Source organism: Caretta caretta, chromosome 3, assembly GCF_965140235.1.
Source record: "Caretta caretta isolate rCarCar2 chromosome 3, rCarCar1.hap1, whole genome shotgun sequence".
Taxonomy (NCBI): domain Eukaryota; kingdom Metazoa; phylum Chordata; order Testudines; family Cheloniidae; genus Caretta; species Caretta caretta.
Window position 1 is genome coordinate 186,468,851 of NC_134208.1, and position 20,390 is coordinate 186,489,240.

At 40.6% G+C, this 20,390-nt stretch overlaps 1 protein-coding gene across 8 annotated transcripts in view; it reads right to left on the reverse strand.

Moving 5' to 3' along the window:
- CLHC1 (clathrin heavy chain linker domain containing 1) overlaps positions 1-20,213 on the reverse strand; it is a 33,047-nt gene extending 12,834 nt beyond the window's left edge. The window contains exons 1-9 of one of the 8 annotated variants that reach the window (XM_048842363.2): positions 20,111-20,213; positions 18,838-19,108; positions 11,340-11,527; positions 9,503-9,633; positions 8,196-8,397; positions 7,122-7,237; positions 5,594-5,681; positions 3,497-3,603; positions 1,175-1,349 (exon numbers count right to left, since the gene is read on the reverse strand). In XM_048842363.2, coding sequence (XP_048698320.1) covers positions 1,175-1,349; positions 3,497-3,603; positions 5,594-5,681; positions 7,122-7,237; positions 8,196-8,397; positions 9,503-9,633; positions 11,340-11,527; positions 18,838-19,020 — 1,190 coding nt within the window. In that variant the 5' untranslated portion in view covers positions 19,021-19,108; positions 20,111-20,213. Of the gene's footprint in view, positions 1-1,174; positions 1,350-3,496; positions 3,604-5,593; positions 5,682-7,121; positions 7,238-8,195; positions 8,398-9,502; positions 9,634-11,339; positions 16,015-16,300; positions 18,008-18,837 lie in introns of those variants that run through there. The other 7 variants (XM_048842362.2, XM_048842361.2, XM_048842364.2 and 4 more) reach the window with 7 other exon arrangements.
- Between the last annotated feature and the right edge of the window lie 177 nt (positions 20,214-20,390).

Sequence of the window (20,390 nt, forward strand, 5' to 3'; positions counted from 1 at the left end):
TTCAGCCTGAACAGGTAAAGCTTTGCAGAGTACAAGAAACTGAAAATGGGGGCTTATGATGGAAAGTGTTAGGCACCCTTAACTTTGGTATTGCTACCAGCTCTGCCTATAATTCAAGTAATTTTAGAATTTTTTAATATTTCTACAGTCCCATTCTAAAGTCATAATAAAGCACTTCAGAGTGTGCGTCAGGCTGAGACATCTTTACTAACCTTATAGTTTTGACAAAAGGATGTAGACCTCCTGTCCTCCTCCACATACGAGGCCTGGCTTGACATTTCAACATAATTTCCAGTGTCCTATTGATTTAGCAATTACTATAATTCTAGTGATATAATATGCTATAATGGCTCTTTTGGAAAGATTACCGCATGAGGTAGGAAAAGCCATAAAGAGACATGCCCCATATGTCAGAATTCTAATTAGATTAATGCCATGCTGAACAGTGGAAATCTCCCAAACTGTTCTTGTGGGATTTCCACTCTTTTAAAATGCATCTGAAATGGATCTGGAAAACAGGTTCCTTCCAGTTTAGGATTTGATCCAAAAGCAAAATTGCAGAGGCACTATTAGTTCTGCGAATTTGAATACTTCAATCCCCAAAAATGAAATACAGGGGGTGGAAGATAGCTTTGAGTTTCCAGTTCAGGTCTGTCTCTTGAAGTAATTGTATTAAATACTGTATAGATACTGCTGTTATTATAGAAACAGTCACATATAAGAGTAAAAACAAAACTTCTAGCTTTTCCAATAACTGAAGGTTTTTAATTTTTAAAAAATGGTACCAGAACAAAAAACAGTCTCACGATCTGATTTTCATATAACTTTTTACTAGAGTATAGGAGAAAAGGGGCCTGAAACAAAATTTTGGTCTGCAGCGATCTAACAAAGGCTGATATCTTAAATGAAATGTTGCATTCTGCAAAAATAGCTTTTCATGCTCTTCATTTTTCTTGGTTTATGCCACGGTGAATTTAATAAATAGCATTGAAGAACTGTATCTGCGAGATTGCCATTTTGTGATATTGTGTTTGCATGGTTCTAATTCACAAGAAAAGGAGAGTGATCTTTTTTAACAGGCAAGGCCTGATCACTTAGAAAAAGCATGAATGCAACTTTTACAGGGGAAGGGTACATACCCATATGAATCCAAGTACACTACACGCCTACTTACCTTTGCTGTGTGACCCAGTGCATAACTAGATTTAACTGTTTTTCAAACAATGCACATTTGATTGCTTCCAGAGTCATGGCTGCACACAGAGGGTGTCTAACTGCAGCACTTGAGCTTATGAGGGCCTCAAAATATCTCAGCAAAGGGAGAATCCTCCCTTTAACAGCACCAAGAGCTAGAAGGAGGAAAAGGAAAGTCACTGAGCAAAATATTTTGGAAAATAGCATTTATATTTTTCCAGTAGTTGGGGTGGTTTTTTTTGCTTTGCTGATGTCCCCAGAATCTCCTGGACAAATCTGAACTAAAGGCTCAATCCTGCAAGATGCTGAGCCCCCTCTGCTGCCATGCTAGTCAATGAGAATTGAGGCTGCTCAGTACAGAAGATGGTGGGCACATCACATGATTGGACATTATCTGTGGACACCTAAAGGCAAATTTTCATAGCAAAATGTGTGGATTTAAACCACTGAGGCTACATAGAGTTGCCTAGTGAAATGCCTGCATATCACTTTGAAAATGAACCTCCTAGTGGTAAGGCTACAGACAGTTCACTATAAAACTTTCTGTATAGGATGTCGGTTTTATAGTTAAGAGTAAAGGCAACTTTAACCCAGTTTCCTTGCTTTGATCCTTCTTTTATTATTGATATATTATTACTTATTATTTGTATTGCAATAGCACCAATCATAATTGTGCCCTGTTGTGCTGTGCACTGTAAACCCCATAGGAAGACTCAGTCTGTATTCCCAAAGATTTATATCTAAGGCCCCAATCTTGAAAACATGTATGCATACACTTATCTCTGCTCACATGAGTAGTGCCATTGAAGTCAATGGAACATAATTTTCAGCAAGTGAGTAAATTTTTGCCAGATCGGGCCCTAACATAAAGCTTACTGTCTAATTTGTAATTCAGATTCTGAATATTAATTTAACATAGTTCTTTTGTACTTCTTTACTTTTGGTCTTTAACAATTGCCTATAAAGTGAAAAGAGGAAGAAGAAGAAAAAAATAGTAATAAAATAAAATTCAGTGGTATTCTCAGCATTCCCTCCAGCACCTGCAGGGGAAAGACCAAGCTGCAACTGCTTCATCACTGACACCAGTGATGCTCACTGCATGTTGTGTCCTCAAATTCAAAGGAGGACAGAGTATGGAGGACTAAAAACAACCAAGGAACATGTCTGTATTTATCTCAGGCATGTAAACAGCATTACTGATCCTTACTGGACTGATAACGATCCGTATTTCAGACCCTAATTATAAGCTGAATGGAACACTGTCAGGTGATTCAAACAACTTTTCTAGCTAATGCATAGGGCATGAAGGGCCAGATTTTCAAAGTAATATGAGCACGGTTGTGCACACCTATTTGCATACACTTAATTTATAAGTGGAAATAAGACAGTTTAAGTACAAGTATAGACAACTTCAAACTGGATCTTAAGGTCACTACTGAGCTGCACCACATAGGGAGGCAAAGTTCGTTTTATGCCTCCCCAGATTCTCAGCCTGACCAATGACTGAAATGGCCACCAGCGTAACTTAGCAAAACGTAGATAAGCCATTAGACTTCTCTACGTTTTGCTAGCTGCGGTGGGCTGTGGCCAAGAATTGAATGGAACTCTTTGTGTTCGGAGCTGCCCCGTCACCCAGAGCCTGCCACACCCCTGAAACACAGGAGGAAGAGCAGGTGGCAAAGTCAGCCATGCTACCTTTATGCCACTCAAAGATTCCTTTGTGCAAGGAGAATCCAGTTGTGTGGCACCTTTGCATTGCCTGAGTGCAAAGTGACCAGACACGGCACCAAGAATCTGGACCCTTAGTCTACCCGACAATAAGAGACCTGTGGCACAGCTGCAGCTGGCCCAGGTCAGCTGACTTGAGCTCATGCTGCAGGGTTATAAAATTGCAACGTAGATGTTCAGGCTCAGACTGGAGCCCAGGCTCTGAGACCTGTGAAGAGAGTGAGTCTCAGAGGCTGGTCTCCAACCTGAGCATAAACATCTACACTACTATTATTAGCCATGCAGCCTGAGCCCCATGAGCCCAAGTCAGCTAACCTGGGCTCTGATACCTTGTGCCATGGGTTTTTTATCGCAGCATACCTTAGGTTATTTTTATATTTACTCTGAAGTGTTAAATGTAAAATCCAAATGCACAAGTAATTCACTTTTGTCCCTTCAAGGCTCCTTTCAACATGAGTAATAGAGCCAGATTCTCAGCAGGCGTAAGTCAGTGTCGCACTATTTGAATCAACAGTGATGTCAATTTTTACCAGCTTAGAATGTGACCAACAGTATTTCCATCTAAATTCCATACCCTTAAATTTCATCATGGTTTCTTCATTGCGGAGAATTCCTCTAGGACAGTTTGCAGCATAAACTGCTGCAGTCTCATACTGACCATATGAAAACAATTCATTGAATCTAGGACAGATGAAGGAAAAGACAATGTAATATAGCACTGACACAAAAACAAAAAAGAAATGATCGGTTGATGATGTGGTGAACTAGCCAAGGAAGGAATTCCAGAAAGCCTAGAATCAAATGTCAAAGACATGGGCAATACCACGGCTTTAATACAAAGAATATATTAAAATATCTAGTACTTCTGTATGAAAGCAAATCTGGTGACAGCAAGTGGCAGTATTGAATGTCTCTCAGTTCCCCAAATTACCTTTATCCTCATCTTCATCTTTTGGTACACATCATCAGTATAGGCACTACACACTGGATCATAGAATGCTGACCACACTGCCTAGCAACTTATACAGTGTCCACAGTGGTGTTCAGGAACTGGATCATCAATGGAAAGCGGACCAAAAGAAAGGAGGCCTGACAAGGCATTTAAATGAGGAAATCAGGTTGCAAAGCACACAACACCAGCTGTGCAAGAGAGTAACCCAGAAAGTTGTCTACATCTGCATTAACTATTCAATGGTGAGATTCTGCCCATATTATGTTCTGCATGGGCTCCTAGGGGAGGGAGGGTGCAAGAAGCTTCCCCTTTGTGCTAAGAATGGCTGTTGAATAGTGTCATCCCTGATCCCCCTCAGTGCTGCTATCAGGCAGGGAGGACAGGGGAAGCTGATGCCGTGGTTTCCACACTGGCTTTTATCGCCAGCTGGGCATGGAGGACAGAGTGCACTGCACTTGCTCAAAGGGTGGCCAAGTTGCTGCTAAGGCATGTGCTCCCAGCCAGAATTCCTCCTCAGGGGTCCATCAACGACATGGTCTCTCTGCATCCCCTTCCAGTGTACCGGAGGGCAGTAGGAGTGAAATCTTGTCCCAAATTACTCCGTTAAGGGGAACCATATCTAGACTGGGAGTCCAGTTAACTGAACTCAGAGCCTATAATAATGATAGCCTATGATTAAGCCCCTGAAATGTCCCTACTAAAACTGGCTATGCCTCTATTATCATTCACCTCCTGACTGTGTCAATTAGATTTTCTCCTGAAAGACTGATTTGCTGCACTGCTGTTGGGTTAACAAATAGTGATCTCCAGAAAGAAGCTGTTGCAGTTAGATTTCAATGTTATATTTAAGATGCTGATTTGGGAGGCACTGGTATGGTGGAATATGGCCTTTCAGCTCACGGATCAAACTGAGGTCAAATCCAGTCTAGACTGGTAGTACCTGGAAGCTGTTACCATTTCATGGTTATTCAGTGGACAGTGTAAAATGAGTTTATGATCTCATTCCAGTTCTTAGTTGCAAGAGTTTTAAAGATATTTAGGCACCTAAAGATGAAGACAGGCGCTCAGTGGGATTTTTAAAAGCACCTAACTCTCAACAGGCACCTAGTGCTTTTGAAAATCGTACTTGGTACCTATTGGGATCTTTAGGAAAAAATCTAGACCAAAGTAATCTCCTCAGAGGTGTTCATATCACCAACAAACAAACCCACCTCCACTGCTTGTACCTTTGTTGGCAGTTTCAGCAAACAGGCCAAGGATGGAATGGACTGTAAAGTTAAAACTACCCTTTACTCCCCAAAAGTGATCTTCCAGGACAGGGCTGACTCACATGAGTAGAGCAGTGTGGAGAAGCTGCTTTTGCTACATCTGGTATGTGGATAACCAACTGTTGTTTAGATATTTTTTAGGTCAGGCTTGACAAAGCCCTGGCTGGGATGATTTAGTTGGGGATTGGTCCTGCTTTGAGCAGGGGGTTGGACTAGATGACCTCCTGAGGTCCCTTCCAACCCTGATATTCTATGTAGGTCCGCAGGGCTGTCAGGCTAGCAAGCACATTTTACAAACACCAGACATTCACAAAAAGAAGAAAAGAGTGCTCTTTTTACAAAATCCTAATTTGCCCTGGAGGGACTGCATTAAACATGATATGTTATCCAAACTCTGTAATGCTCTAAACTGCTTACACAGAGTAGAGTATAAGAGTTGCATTCTATTTACCTTTCAATATATTCAAGCAAATCTTCAGCCTCTTTACTCTTGCTGGGGTCATGTTCAAATATATGAGAGATGCTAAAGGCAGCAGCAGCTGAAAGTTAGACACATCAATGGGAGGTAAATGTGTTATTATTTCAATAGACAAAATCAGCATTAACATTGCAAGAGTACAAGAAGAGAATAGATTTTGATCCATAGAAATGTGTCTTTCAAGAAAGATGGGTTTACAGTTTTAGCCAGGCTATTTTGCATTAGCAAGCAGGAAAGGGACCTTCTATAAACTAATGCATGTTTCAAGCGTTGAAAAGACGGAAGAAGTCTCCCACAAGTGGAAATGTAATTAGGAAATGATTTCAATGAGGGCAGGTAAATTCTAGGACAAAGTTTCCCTGTCTATGTCCCCAGACACATACTCTTAGCATGCCAGAGATTAGGAATGAGAGGTGACACCCTAACGACCAAATTCTACTCATTGAAACATTCTACAGTTCCACCTGAAACCAATGCAGCTGCACAGAATGTCACTCAGGGTAGAGTTTGGCCCTTAGCTCTGGGAGTGGAGACCACACTTTAAACTCCAACTAGCAGCAAACAACATACATAGGGACAAATTCTGATTTCAGTTACACCCATGTAAGTCCACTGAATTCAGTGCATAGATTTACAGGGATATAAATGGGAGCAGAATTTGACCCACAATCTAAAAGCCCATTAGAAGGAGCAGAGTGGAGGAACATAAGAGGTATCTCCCTTGATCTGTCTAACAATACAAGTTGAGAGCAACAAGTAAGATTCCATTTGATGCCAAGCGCATCACTGCACTCTACTCATGCAGCACCTGAGAGGATCTTGACAGTGTTTGGAGTGTGCTTAATGCTCATAAAAAGGCTGATCATGTCAGAAGGCCTAAGGCAACTGACTGGAAAACATTTTAAAGATCCTTCACCATCACTACATCACTTGCCTAAATAACCTGGATGATTTGAAGTACGAGTAGCAGGAAACCTCTGTGACTCTGGAAAAAAACCTGAGGGATTTGGGTAGCACATGAGAGGTGGAGACTGTATAAACCACCTCAGGACACCTCAACTTCATCTTAACTGTAGTAAAACATCATAGACCAAATTCACCCCTGTATAACTCTGGCGAATATTTTCTATACCTTTATCAGATTTCTGGGCAAAAATCTTATTTTCCTAAAAGCTAGACACATGCAGCATCATGCATAGGGGAAATGGATGACCCAAGATCATTAGGGATGGGACTTTCAAAGGGACCTAAAGGAATTAGGGGCCCAACTTCCACTGACTCTAAATGGGATTTGGACACCTAATTTTTTCAGGCCCCTTTGAAAATCTCAACCCACATTTAAAAAAATAAAATAAAAATGTATAGGCCAGATTCTCAACTGGTATCAATGGAGCCATGCAATCTTATATCAATGGAAATAGATTAATTTACATGAGCTGAGAATCTGGTCCCATATTTTCCATGCTTCATAATATTGTCTGCCTATTTTTATTGGTTTTACCTTTTACAACTTCCTTCTTTTCCATCACTTGAGAGAGGAGTTCTTGCAAGGAGGTGCTCTTGTCAGATTTTGCCCAGGCAGACACAGCATTTGCAACCAATGTAATTCTATTATAACTATAAACAGTTTAAGAGGGAATCGAACATTTCATTAGGATCAGTGTAACTTCTCAGTAGTTTCCTATGAAGGATCAAGTTCATGCTAACCCTTAACTTCAAGGTTCTATAAAGCTCGACCTCTGCCCACATCTCTTCTCATTCTAATCCCTCCTTCCCTCCCTTCCACCCAAACCTTCCTCCCCAACTGCTTCCCTTTTATCCTTCTCCTACTCTCATCTTTGTGCTTTCCTCTTTGCTGCGCATTACAGATGGGAGTCTTTGTCTGTCCTAATGTAAAAGGTACTGCCTCCTTTGAAACCCTTTGAAAATGCACTTCTTCCAAGCATCATTAATCCACCAAACATAGGAAGGCTGTCATATTTATGTCATTAAAAGCCTTATTCTGATTTGTATTGAATGCATCTTCAAATCACCAGCATACTATGAGCTAGATTTCCAGATCGCAGCAAGCTGCACTCAATTTATCTAAGGCACCTTTCATCTCTCACAATCTAAGAACTGATGGAGAGGGGGGGAGAAGGGGACAAAATTGCCCCTAGTGTAACTTAAAGCAGTCTAAGGGCTACTCTAGATTATACCAGTTAGAGTGGTCCCCTCAGTGCCACTTTGCCAACAGAGGATCTTCATCACCTGTCATCCAAGTATTCCCCCTACATCAGGGAAATCCCTGGCTGCACACTTGAGGCAGCTCTTTATCTCTTTTGTGCTGCTGGAGCAATAGACAGAACAGGGAGCCAGGACCTAACCCTAAATGACCACACTGCATGCTTTGTCAGTTGACTATAAGCTCTTAGGGGCAAGGAATTTTGCAAAGTACTGAGCACAATTAATACTGATATTGTTAATACCTCTATAACAATTAATAACATACCAAAGCTAAATCCATGTGACAGACAGAACACTGCAGAGAACATCCCTAACATAAAAAAATATGTTGTAGTATGAACACTTGTACCTCAGTCTGAGTTTCTCATTCACTGCCTCTGCCTTATCTCGTAGTTCCAATGAGTGCTTGAGTTCCTGCTCTAGGCCAGCCTTGTTCTCCAGAGGGATGTATTTTGATATCATGTCAGCTTTCAGTTCCCGCACTCTCCCTTCCAGCTGAGCAAGGTGTCTAGAAAGAGCATCTAAGCTGAGAGATTCTTCTACAGTCAGACCTGTTGAAGAAGGAAATGTGTTTAATGAGCTCTTAATTGTGACAAACACATGTGGATACAGAAACTGTGGGACATGTAATTTGCTAGGGTTCTCGAATCTGAAAATCAAAACTGAACTTTGCAGCTCAGACATAATCCAAGTCTTCCTTTACTTTAGAGCCCATCTCTATTAATAAGTGAAAACGAATAATGTACAGAAGGTGATAAAAGTTTAGGGTTCAATAATATTCCAGAGCCGTAATTGAATCTGTTAGTTTTTGGCGTAATGTTCCAGCAGTGAGGACTTAGAAACAAATGTACAAATGCTGTGTTATATACTATAATGCACATCTAGTTATTTAGATTCCATTTGCTGAGTACTGACCAAACATTACTGGCCAGATTGTGACCATCTTCTGAGCAATGTGAGAGAAAGATACTATCTCCCCTGGCACTGCCACACACAAGCTGGTCACAATCAACCCTTGTTCGCAGTGGGGGAATTCAGCTCTGCTCTACAACCCCTTCGTGCTGGCCTGGCTGCACTGACTCCGAGTGGGATGTTCCCCATCCTAAGAAAACCCCCTGGTGCAAGAGGGTCTGTGCAGCAGCCCCAGAGATGGCTCTGCAACCCCTTGCAGAAAGCCCTGCCATAACAAACATCCTAATGTAGGCCAGGGACAGACACAGGAATAGAAGGGGGGGCGGGGAAGGGGAGAGAAGAAGTGGTTGAGGCTTTCCTGTGTTCTAATGATTCTGCACTCCTGCAATTGCCAGTAGGGTCCATTGCAGCAGTAACAAGTTAGAACAGACCTCAGGGATGCCCCAGGTTGCACAAATGGGTTTAACTGGTCCCCAGCTGCTCCAGAATCAAGGAGACACAAGTTCTGTAACAGTCAGCATGCTCCCCAGGACTACCAAAGAGCTCTGGAAGGCATTATGCTCCCTGAAGCATGAATCCTTCCAGAGCTTCCACTGGGCCAGCGAGGTTCCATATCAGCCAAACATGGGCTAGTGCCTTACAGGATCACTGCAGCCTTTTGTGTATGTGGCTTCTCTTTAGTTAAGAGTAAAGCTTTAATCCAAAAGAAATGCTCAGGCTGCCTAACAAAATATTGGTCTTTACCTGGTATAGGCTTAGCAGGGTTTCTCTTTTTTCTTGGAGTCAAAGCTTCTGTAGAGGGCACTTTATTAATATTTCTTATTTTCAATATCAGATTTTGAATTCTAGCAGAATTTCTCTCAATAACTTTTACCCTGGAATAAAGAAAAGATTCTCCATTTTCTTTTCTACATTTTAGAATCCTAGATCATCAGGGCAAGCAGATGCTATACTAAGTTTGTCACGACACTATTCTGTCATTCAGTTACTTGTGTTCCCTAACATGCCATATTAATTGTATTTGATTCTGTTTGTGGCTAGGCAGCATTTCTCAAATGCAGCCACCAGGGGCTTTTCTTGCAACTGTGATGGGGTGGGGGTGAGTGGCAAAATAGCAGCCTGTCCCCGTCCTTGTTGCTCCTGGATGCCCCACCTTAGTGTTGATTGCTGGGGCTGTCAGCAGAAAGGCTCTGCCCCCCTCTGGAGACACCTGGGGCACAACCCTGGAGGATCAGGCAGCCAGTGAATTCCCCACCTTCCCAGGGCAGTGGGGCTCAGGCTTTGGGCTTCAGCCCTGGGGTGGCAGGGCAGAAGGTTCTGACTGAGGGACTTTGGGCTCCAGCCCTGGGCTCTGGCTATGAGGCGGCAGACCCCAGGCTCCGGGGCTTCAGACTCCAGCCCCCTACTGCCTCTCCCAGCTCCCCATCCAGGGCTTAATTTGTCCCCAGGCTTGGCAGGGCTGAGCATGTCTGCTGTGAAAAGTGATACTCACGTTTGTTAATAGTCTGTTCTGAAAAGTGATTTCTAGCTAGCAATCAATAAATAATGTTTTGGACATGTCTATGTGCATATTTATTTGTTTTTCCTAAAGCTAATTAAGTATTTTAGGGAAAAGTGTGAGAGTGGCTGCCAGCAAGAGTTGGTGGCCGTACTCTAAGGCCACCAAAAAAGTTGTCCTGAGAACCCCTGGACTAGAGGCATAGATTCATAGATATTTAGGTCAGAAGGGACCATTATGATCATCTAGTCTGACCTCCTGCACAACACAGGCCACAGAATTTCACCCACCACACCTGCAAAAAACCTCTCATCTATGTCTGAGCTATTGAAGTCCTCAAATCGTGGTTTAAAGACTTCAAGGAGCAGAGAATCCTCCAGCAAGTGACCCGTGCCCCATGCTACAGAGGAAGGCGAACAACCTCCAGGGCCTGTTCCAATCTGCCCTGGAGGAAAATCCTTCCCGACCCCAAATATGGCGATCAGCTAAACCCTGAGCATATGGGCATGCACCTTCTGATAATCTTATCACATACATACAACTATATGACACCAGTAAAGTACAGGACAGTAAAGAAAGACACATAGCAGACTGAGGGAAAGTGAATAATTCTTCCTCTGTTTTATACTTCTCATAGAATCATAGAATATCAGGGTTGGAAGGGACCCCTGAAGGTCATCTAGTCCAACCCCCTGCTCGAAGCAGGACCAATTCCCAGTTATATTAAACAAAGTATCCTAATATAATACATTTTGACAATGAACCTTCACTTGGAAGTTATACTGTCTTTATTTTACAAATGGGGGAAACTATATGTGTTTAACTCAAGAGCCTGATCCTGCAGTACTTATGGGGGCCAAATCTCCACAAGAATTGCAGAATCAGGCCTGGAAATACAAAAGTGAAACTATTCTTTTAACAATTACACAGCCATTTTGGAACTTCTACCTAATGAATAATAAAAGAATAAAACTAATTTTTAAAAATCACAACTGTGATAAACTAGCTACATTTTAAATTATTTACACACCAGAGTTAGTATCACACATGTTGCCTTACACAATATATTAGAGGTGGTCTTACTTGTCTTCAAGTTGGATTGTTCTTTTTCTATAACATATTAGAGTTGTAGGCTCAAATGCCAGAACTTTCAATTTTCCATGAAGATAAAATGCATTCCTTTGGCCCTTTTTTATCGCTTCAATAAATGCATCATACTCCTGTTTGATTGAAGTCAGAATGTTCTTGTACACAGTAGCATGCTCTATTATCTGTGAAGACATGTTTTTCCATCTACAGTGCGATATACTGACGTGGTTAATAGAACACCCCTCCTGACTCCCAGCAAATCTCCAAACAACACAACAGTCAGAGTAAATAGAAACAACTGGACACAGTGCACACTTCAAATTGCAGCACTGTGCTAATGCATGAGAAGCAGAAAATAAAACTGACAAAGTCTGTTTTCATTGCCCAAGCTGATGAAAGTGCACAAACTATAAAGTGGTGACAAATGAACTCCACACTTCTTTCAGTTTAAATAATCTCAGATATTATTGAAGTTAAGGGATAATTTTCAGGACATGTGAACACTATTCTTTATGCAGCTAGAAGAACCACTTTTCAGCAACATGAGATGCTTTCTTCAATAGGTACTAAGCCTGATGCCTTCAGAGCACTTATAGTTCTGGAAAGGTTAAGGAGGAAGGGACCAGGCTATGCCAATGTTTTTTTAAATAGTATAAAGCATTAGCTCAAACTCACAATTGGGGGGGGGGGGTTTAATCCTGCAGCCCTTACTCATGCATGCAAAGGATGCAAAAACTGATTTTACATGCATGTAAAATTAGGTATGCAGAAGTCCCAGTTTTGATTCCTGTACATTACACCTCTCTTGGCAGCTGAAAAAAGCAAAGCACAATACAGAGAGAATCCCTTAGGACACAGTGGAAGGCTTTCAGGATCCTCAACCTTATTAAAGAGCAGCATTGATGGGCTCCAAAAGGTGTTATATCCAGTCCTCCTCAGCTAGAAGAGTCCCCATAACTGTGAGCATGACATATGAGAGATATGAAAGTGGAGAAAAAATGGGAGAGCTCCTCACTGACAGAGCAGAGGACTCTTCAAGAAACAAGTTTCAGAGTGGTAGCTGTGTTAGCCTGTATCAGCGAAAACAAACAGGAGTGCTTATGGCACCTTAGAGACTAACTAATTTATTTGGGAATAAGCTTTTGTGCGCTAAAACCTACTTCATCAGATGCATGGAGTGAAAAATACAGTAAGCAGTGTGTGTATATATATATATATATATACACATACACACACACACATACACACTGCACATGGAACAGATGGGAGTGGCCTTACCAAGTGGGGGGGTTAGTGCTAACGAGACCAATCTAATTAAGGTGGAAGACAGAAAACAAGTTAGTTCTGTTTACATGAGAAAATGGAATTAGGAGTCTAACACCAGACCTTTATTTCTCAGACATTTACTGTACGTTATTAAGATCTTTCAGTTTGAAAGTTTGCAAGGGGGGAAAAATATCAACCCTTCTGAGACTTTACGTCTCAGGTTCTGTCTGCAATTAAAATGGCCAAGTTCAAGAAGGGAGTATATAATGGAATCAACAAACTAATTTTCAGTGTAGCCAATCAGCTGGGTGCCACTATAGATTTTGATTTATAAAGTCAAATGGATATTTACAGGAATAAAGCAGAGGCCAAGATTTTTCCTGTGAATACTGAGTCAATTTATGTAGTATTAATGGACATCAGATCAACTGGTTTAATGCATTTTAAATACCTTTAAAATGGAATATAGCCTTAGAATATCAGGGTTGGAAGGGACCTCCAATCCCCTGCTCAAAGCAGGAAGAATCCCCAACTTCCTGTTGGGGATTGGTCAATGGGGAGTATCAGCTGGTTTTAAATTGCCAGCTCACTGAGTAGCTCCCTCACAGAGCAGTCAAACTCCATTTACTTGAGGGGAGAACTATTCAATACAAAAACATCAAAGTAAAAAGCCTTCAGAAATAAGGAATGGAACCCCTGATGAAGAAATGTTAAAAAGTAGAAGCGTTTGTGTGAAGCTTTGAGGAAATTCATTATCTTGCCACATCTTGACATAAGGGACAACGTTCAGGGCAAAAGAAGGAGCATACCTGTGCCGGTATTTAAAGACTTTCTATGAGTGTCATTGCCCCAAATTGTTCTAATGCTAGGTTATTCCAATTCTAATGTATTTTATAATGGCTGTGCAGTGAAGTGACTTGGTGGTCTCACTCTAGTTCCTAGATGTCTACATCACAAAACCACCAACAAAAGGAGAGCATTTGTTATGGCTCTCTGATAAAAGGCCAGACATTATAGCCTGATCCTGGGCTCCAGTCAGAGTACTCAATGCAACTAGAGGGACGGAAGCGCAAAGTCGCATTAATCCTAAAACAAGTAAGCAACAGTCTGATCTCCCACCAAAAGTTAGAGCTGCTTTAACTTACACCAGCTGCCAACAGTCCCAAGGGGCAGTTATGGCAGCCAGAGATCACAGACACCCCCTAGCCAGGGTGGATTTGATTTAAATCACTCGTCAGGAAGACTCAATTTGATCATGGATTTCTACATAAAAGTGCATTCTCATTGGTTGTTATAACCTTAATACATATTCTTCATAACTCAGAGATTGATGTAGGTTTCATTTTTAGAAGGTACACACTATACATTTGAAAGTGATTTATTTTCAAAACTTTTCAGATTAGTTTTACAGCTACATCAGAAGAGGAATGATTGTTTGGTTATTTCATTTACCAAAAATAACTGAAGCAGATATTTATGAAGTCATTGGGAGGTGAACTATCCTCAATTCAACAGGTTAATCATTAATATTTGGAGGATTTTCTTGCCATGCTGTATTAGGAGGAGAACATCACCAAACAGACATTTAAATTGTTTTATTTAACTAAAAACATTATGTATTCTGGATTTTTTTCTTCAACGCCAAACATTTTAACAAAACAAGCATATTAATTTTTTAATTTAGTTAGACATTCAAGTTTTTTCAAATCAAGTTTGTTTTTGTTAAAAACAATTTTAAACTAAAACAGTTAGATGAATTAAAAAAAAAATCAAACTATGTCAGCCAGGTCAACATGAGAAACTTAAAATATTGGCTTTTGCAGCTAACTCATTCATCGTCATCTTCATTTTCCTGTTTGTTCATAATCTGGAAAAGAAAAAACAAGCTTTCCTGCTTTTTCAGGTCCTAAACGATTTCTCAATTTGGAATGAATTAGTCCAAAAAGGAAGAAAATAATATTTCTACACCGGCAGAAGCTACTACAGTTAAAAGTGAGATCATCACTTCAACAATCTCTGAATCCAAGTGCTTGAAGTGACCTCCACCAGTTCACTGGAGAGACTTTCTTTAAAACATCAAACTTATATTTCTTGAATGCTTCACCTTTAGCTCTGAAGTTTATTACAGTTGGCATCATGGAGGGATGATTGCTGGATGTCCATGTCGTAGCCAACTACTCTTCTTCAGCAGTTAAGGTTTGACCCTAGTACCGAGTATTGAGAATATTTCCAAGAAAATGAGCTGGAGATAGTGCTGGTCCCATTTGTTTTTTTAATGCCTGTAATTTAAACTCTGTCATTGCACTTTTTTCTTTTTCAGATCTCACTCAGTTCCTTCCAAATTTCAATGGCATCAGCAATAAAACAGTTATTTCCCTGCATTTTGTTCAAGGCTACAGAAACAGGTTTCAGGGTACTCAGCATGTGTTCAACATTTCTCTTAAGCCCAATGTTGAGAACTTTGGCTGTGACAGTGCCATCTATTTTTTCATGATTTTGTTCACAAACTGTCATCAGTTCTTGATATACAGCTCAAGACAGTCCACTACTGAGTTCCATCGCATGTCTTGTGGGAGTTAGCTTGGTTCCTCCCACTTTTTTCAAAGCAGCCGCTGCAAAATGGTGGTTAGGGAAGTATTTTGAAATTTCAACATTAGCCTTTATTTCTGGAACACTGAAATCTTTGGCTAGGAGGCGCATCAAATGAGCACTGCAACCATATGTTATTAGCTTGGGACTCTCTTCACTCTCTTCTAAATCATTTCTTCTCATTTTGGATACATTTGCAGCATTGTATGTGACCAAGCTGCATACTAGACATTTTAATTTTCTTTTTTCAGTTTGTTATAGCTTTTACTTCTACTTCTTGTAAGTATGCTGCTGTGTGTGCGTATTTCCTGAAGACGTTCCCTTCTTCTCGTCACACAAGTACATACAACAGGATTATTGTGGACTTTGCTCCCCCATCAAGACTCAGGTTAACAATTCTACCCTCTAGACCTTTTGCACACTGCTCGATTTCTTTCATACACTTTACCCAGCAATTTGCCAGCGACATCTGCTCGTTGGTTGGACTGTATCCTGGCCAGAATGACTGAACCATGCTAATGAAGTGTGGGTTCTCAATCATACGGCAAGGAGAATTTGTTGCATATACAAACCGAGCAATTTTTCCATCAATTACCTCTTTTCGTAATCTGCTGGTTCTTATCACAAAGATATCTATGGTTGTTTCTGGATTATGGAGATTTTTTTTTTGCTACAGGTGATATACTGTGGCTATGTGACATACATGATGTGACTGAAACATTATCATTGGCAGATAACTCTGAAACTATAGAACATAATGGTGATCTTGAAGGTAGATAATCTGCAGAATCCTGTATGTTGAGGATGGATTCTCCTAAAAAAATAAGACAATGCAGTTATTATTACCATACTGCTCATTTCGTATTATTAATTTCATTCACTGACACTAAGTACTAATTTAAAGGTGAAATTGTAAAAGAAAGATCTGCCTATTTCAGCTATTTTTATCACATTTATTTTTTATCACAACTGCATCTAAAATGATAGTACCAGAGAGTAACTAACAACTATATTTTTTAATCAAACATGAGAATTCAAGAATAGTCCAGGAGGACAGGCAGTCCTTAAGAAAGTAGCATGAAATAAAAAAGTTTACCAACCTGAAGATCCTGCATGTTCAGACATGTTCCTTTCATAATCTTCAAGGCAACTTCCTCTTGAGAAGGAACACTTTTCATGATGTTGTTTCATTTGAGCAACTAGGCCTTGCATTTCTTTGCTGCACTGTTTGCATTTTGCATACCTGCCTGTCTTACCCACAGGCAGAGGAACTTCATTAAAATATTCCCAAACTGGGTCTTTTACGGCCTGCTGCCATGATAGGTTTTCCCTTCTAGTGAGAGAACAGAATTGGTAGATCTCAAATCAACGAAGGCTATACTCAGAAAGACCTCAAGACTTCTGGAATATGCTGCTCAAAGAGTTTCACTTTTGTTTCTACTGCCTGTCCCTCCCTTCTCACATTTATCTCCAGACTTCTTCTCCTTGTGCAGATCTATTCCACCCCCAACAATCTTCTATTCATAGAACTTTCTGAAACTTTGCACTTTTAGAGAGGTAAGGGATTGACTCTGTGTACACAAATTTGCAGAGGGACAATAGGTTTGAGGTCTGTTATTTGTCACCTCCATATATTATTTATTTATTTTAAAACATTTTTGCTGTTAACAAATATGTTATCTCTGGAGACACAAATCAAGAACGGCAAAACTAAGCATCTCTGATGGTATCATAGACTGAGCACTAAGTCCCATTGGGTAGATAGAAAGATTACCTAAATAATCTATACAAAAGCCCATGGAGGCCCATAAGATTGGGTCCCTAATCCATGAACTATTGGAACTTACTTACAAAACTTTTCTTAAACATTACATGAATATATTGTCTCATACTATAGAATTAGAATTTATAATCCCTATTTCATGATGAGATATCTTTGAGCTACAGTGTATCTTAATCAAAACTATCTTTAGATGATTTTTGAGGAAAAAAATCTGATTTAAATATAAAAAATTGGATTTTTATTTTTTAAGTCATTGATTTTTATCCACCCTGATATTTGGGGACTTGCTATAGATATATTTTCTTTTAATCTTCAGTCTATATAACTGACATTTTTCAAACTAGTAAATTCATTGTATAGCTCTCTAGAAGTGTGATTGGATGATAATTGATTCAATCTGGAATGACATAAGACAAGTTTTATGAAATGTCAAAAAGCAGCGTGGATAAATATCACTGATTTTTTTAAAAAAAATCAGATTTTTTAAATCAATTTGATTTAAATCAAATCCACCCTGATTTCATTGTATCTTTTCTATTCACAGTGAAGAAATGAACCGAGGGATGATGCTGAAATTGGAAAACCTGGTCCAGTTACATTGTGCTTGCAGACAGCTGCACAGTCTTTCTTACAGGAAAATTCACAGAACACAGTGGAAGCCTGTGAAGTCATCCACATACCCCATGCGGCCAATTCAGCTGCACCCACAGCTTTGGCAGACACATTCATCAGTGCTGTGCTCTCACAATATAGGCTTTTAGCTACAAAGAAGGTAATGAACAAGTTCCAACAACTACTTTATCCCTGTCTGAAAGTACAAAGTGCAAAAAAAGCAATTTTTGAGCATTTTCATTATACAAATAGAAACTTTGTTACTGATGAATTTACTGTGTATAAGACGGTTACTCAACTGTATAGAAAATTTACTTTAGATTTACAAGACATATTAATATGTATGTAGATGTATTGCAGCTCTCTCCCAAACATTCATTTCAAGTTTTTTAAATCCAAATGTTGCAACACCAAAAATCTGAAAGAAAAACTGATTATAAACAAAAGTGAAAATGATTTTCATTATTCAAAATGAGTGAGATACAAAAAACAGTAAAAATGCTGCGAAGTGATTTTTAAATATTCACTATTGTAAGTTCTTTCAGTAATTTGTTTGTAATGGTAGGCAAAGAAATTTGTTTACAATTTACCATTTTTGTTTTCATTGGCCCTTTTAGAATTTTTTTTTTTTTTAAAATCATTGATTTTTATCCACCCTTCCCTAGCCCCATCTTCTTCCCTCAGTGATACCCCTTGGGCCAATGGCAAGGAAGGATGTGGTATAGAAGACACTATAAAGACTGTATAGCATAGAGAAATCATACAATGTAATCCATGCATAATTGTAGTCTATGCTGGTTTTAGCGCAGCTCTGAAATACCAGAGCAGCACAAAATCGCCCTAACATGGGGGAGAATCTGGCCTTGTATGCCCATGGAGACAGTGCTACCCTTTCACCCCTAAACCCGGTATTTCCAGGTCAGAGATTAAGTACATTGGTGAGGAAGCTTATACTGCTGCTTCCAGTGCTGTACCTGTCTTACGGATGAAGACACTTATTCATTCTTCAGGGCTGTCAAGCCAACCTCTTGTGAGCACTAAGGCCCAGCTTCTCAAAGGTATTTAGAATCCTAACATCTATTAATTTCATCGACTAGGCCAAATACCTTTGAGGATTTGAATCTAAAGTCTCATTTTAAAAAAATGACACACATCACTTCCTGTTTATCAGTGCATCTAAGATTGAGAGCCCTTTCCACTGCTTGTTTACAAAGAAAATATTTTCCTATAGTGCTTTGTTACCTTGTCAAAAACATTTCTGTATATAATGTAATACTCCTCAGCTGGTCCTTGTTCTGTACAACCCACTTTTTCAATCTCTGTAATGATGTATCTTTGTATACTGTCCAAAAATTTCTTATCACTGTCAGGAACAATGGGAGGGAGAACTGAATGTCTGCTCACTCCAATATTATGGGTGGACATGGTTGAAAAGCAACACTTTCATTTCTTATAGAAAATTTAAGCCCGGTTCCCTCTTTTCTTCAACAGAAGTAAATGCGTCAGTGTAAACCTAAACAAAACATGAGACTGTTAAAATAATGTAGTATAAATGAGACACCAACTCATATTCACGTGTCAAGAGGTACTATTCTTCATCTACTATGGCACTTTATTAATGCTTATCATCAAATGTTTCATTATTAAAAAAGACAAAATTTTCTTACCATTTCCACATAAACTATTGCATCTTGTGAACATCTGTTCTAGGTTTCTTTCCTATGTGATTTGTAACCATTTCCCTATCATCACTGCCAAATCTAGCCATTTTTCACTAATCAGAGGGGTGGTTGGAAGTCATCTCTGTTGTGCTACAAAAGACCCTGAGTCTGCAAGTTGCTCCACACTGGCGGCTCTCCAGACCCATGGAGCCCCAGTGTCTTCTGAGACTGCACCTGGCAACATGTGTCTGTCCAACTAGAGTAGTTTGCATGGTTGATATCTACATGTGGAGTGGTGGAAGGAAAGAGGGAACTGGAGAAAATAAGCATTTTCTGAATTTATACATTAATTTTACTTGACCAAACAAATCAAGTGAAGCAATGAGTAAAAGAACACATTATCCAAGTACTCTGCAAGGGAGCTCCTAAGTCAATCAGTCCAATCCCCTGCATCTATTTCCGAACGCCTCTATGTAGTTTCCCAGAAGTGCCGCATTAGCCGAACTGACTGTGCTCTAGGCCAGCCATGTTTTCCTGCTACTCCCGTTAAGGGCCCCAGGTTTGCTCGAGCGCAGCAACCCCACTTCTGTTTTGATGACGGGCAGTGCCCGCATCACCCCACAACCCGACCTCGCTGCTCCTTACTGCTTTACCCCCAGCCCCTGCACAGGAGCAGGGCTCAGTGGGGCGCAGCTAAGGGCTCCCCGGCACGGGCCCGCCGCCGTGGAAACCAAAGGGGAGCCCGCGACCAACGCTGGCGGTCGGGCCCACGCCAGGTTTTTGGGCCAGGGCCAGAGCCGAATCGCAGCACGAGCCGACCCACTCTCCGGCTGGTCCGCTACAGCGGGACGCACCACGCCGCTGCAGACGCCACTCAGGCCGCGGCGGCACTTCAGCCCACTCACACCCCGACCAGCCGCAGCGCCCGTTACCGGTCACTGCGCTCTAATGGAGCGTGGGGGAGGGAGGAGTTCAGTCAGGTGCATTGTGGAAAATGTAGTTTCGTCCCCTCTTACGCACCCAACTTTTGACTACAACTTCCATCAGCCCGTTCATACGACCCCCTTCATGCCAACATGGAAACCACAATCCCCAGGAGGTCCTGGTGTGTCTTGTACCGGCGGTGCATGCTGG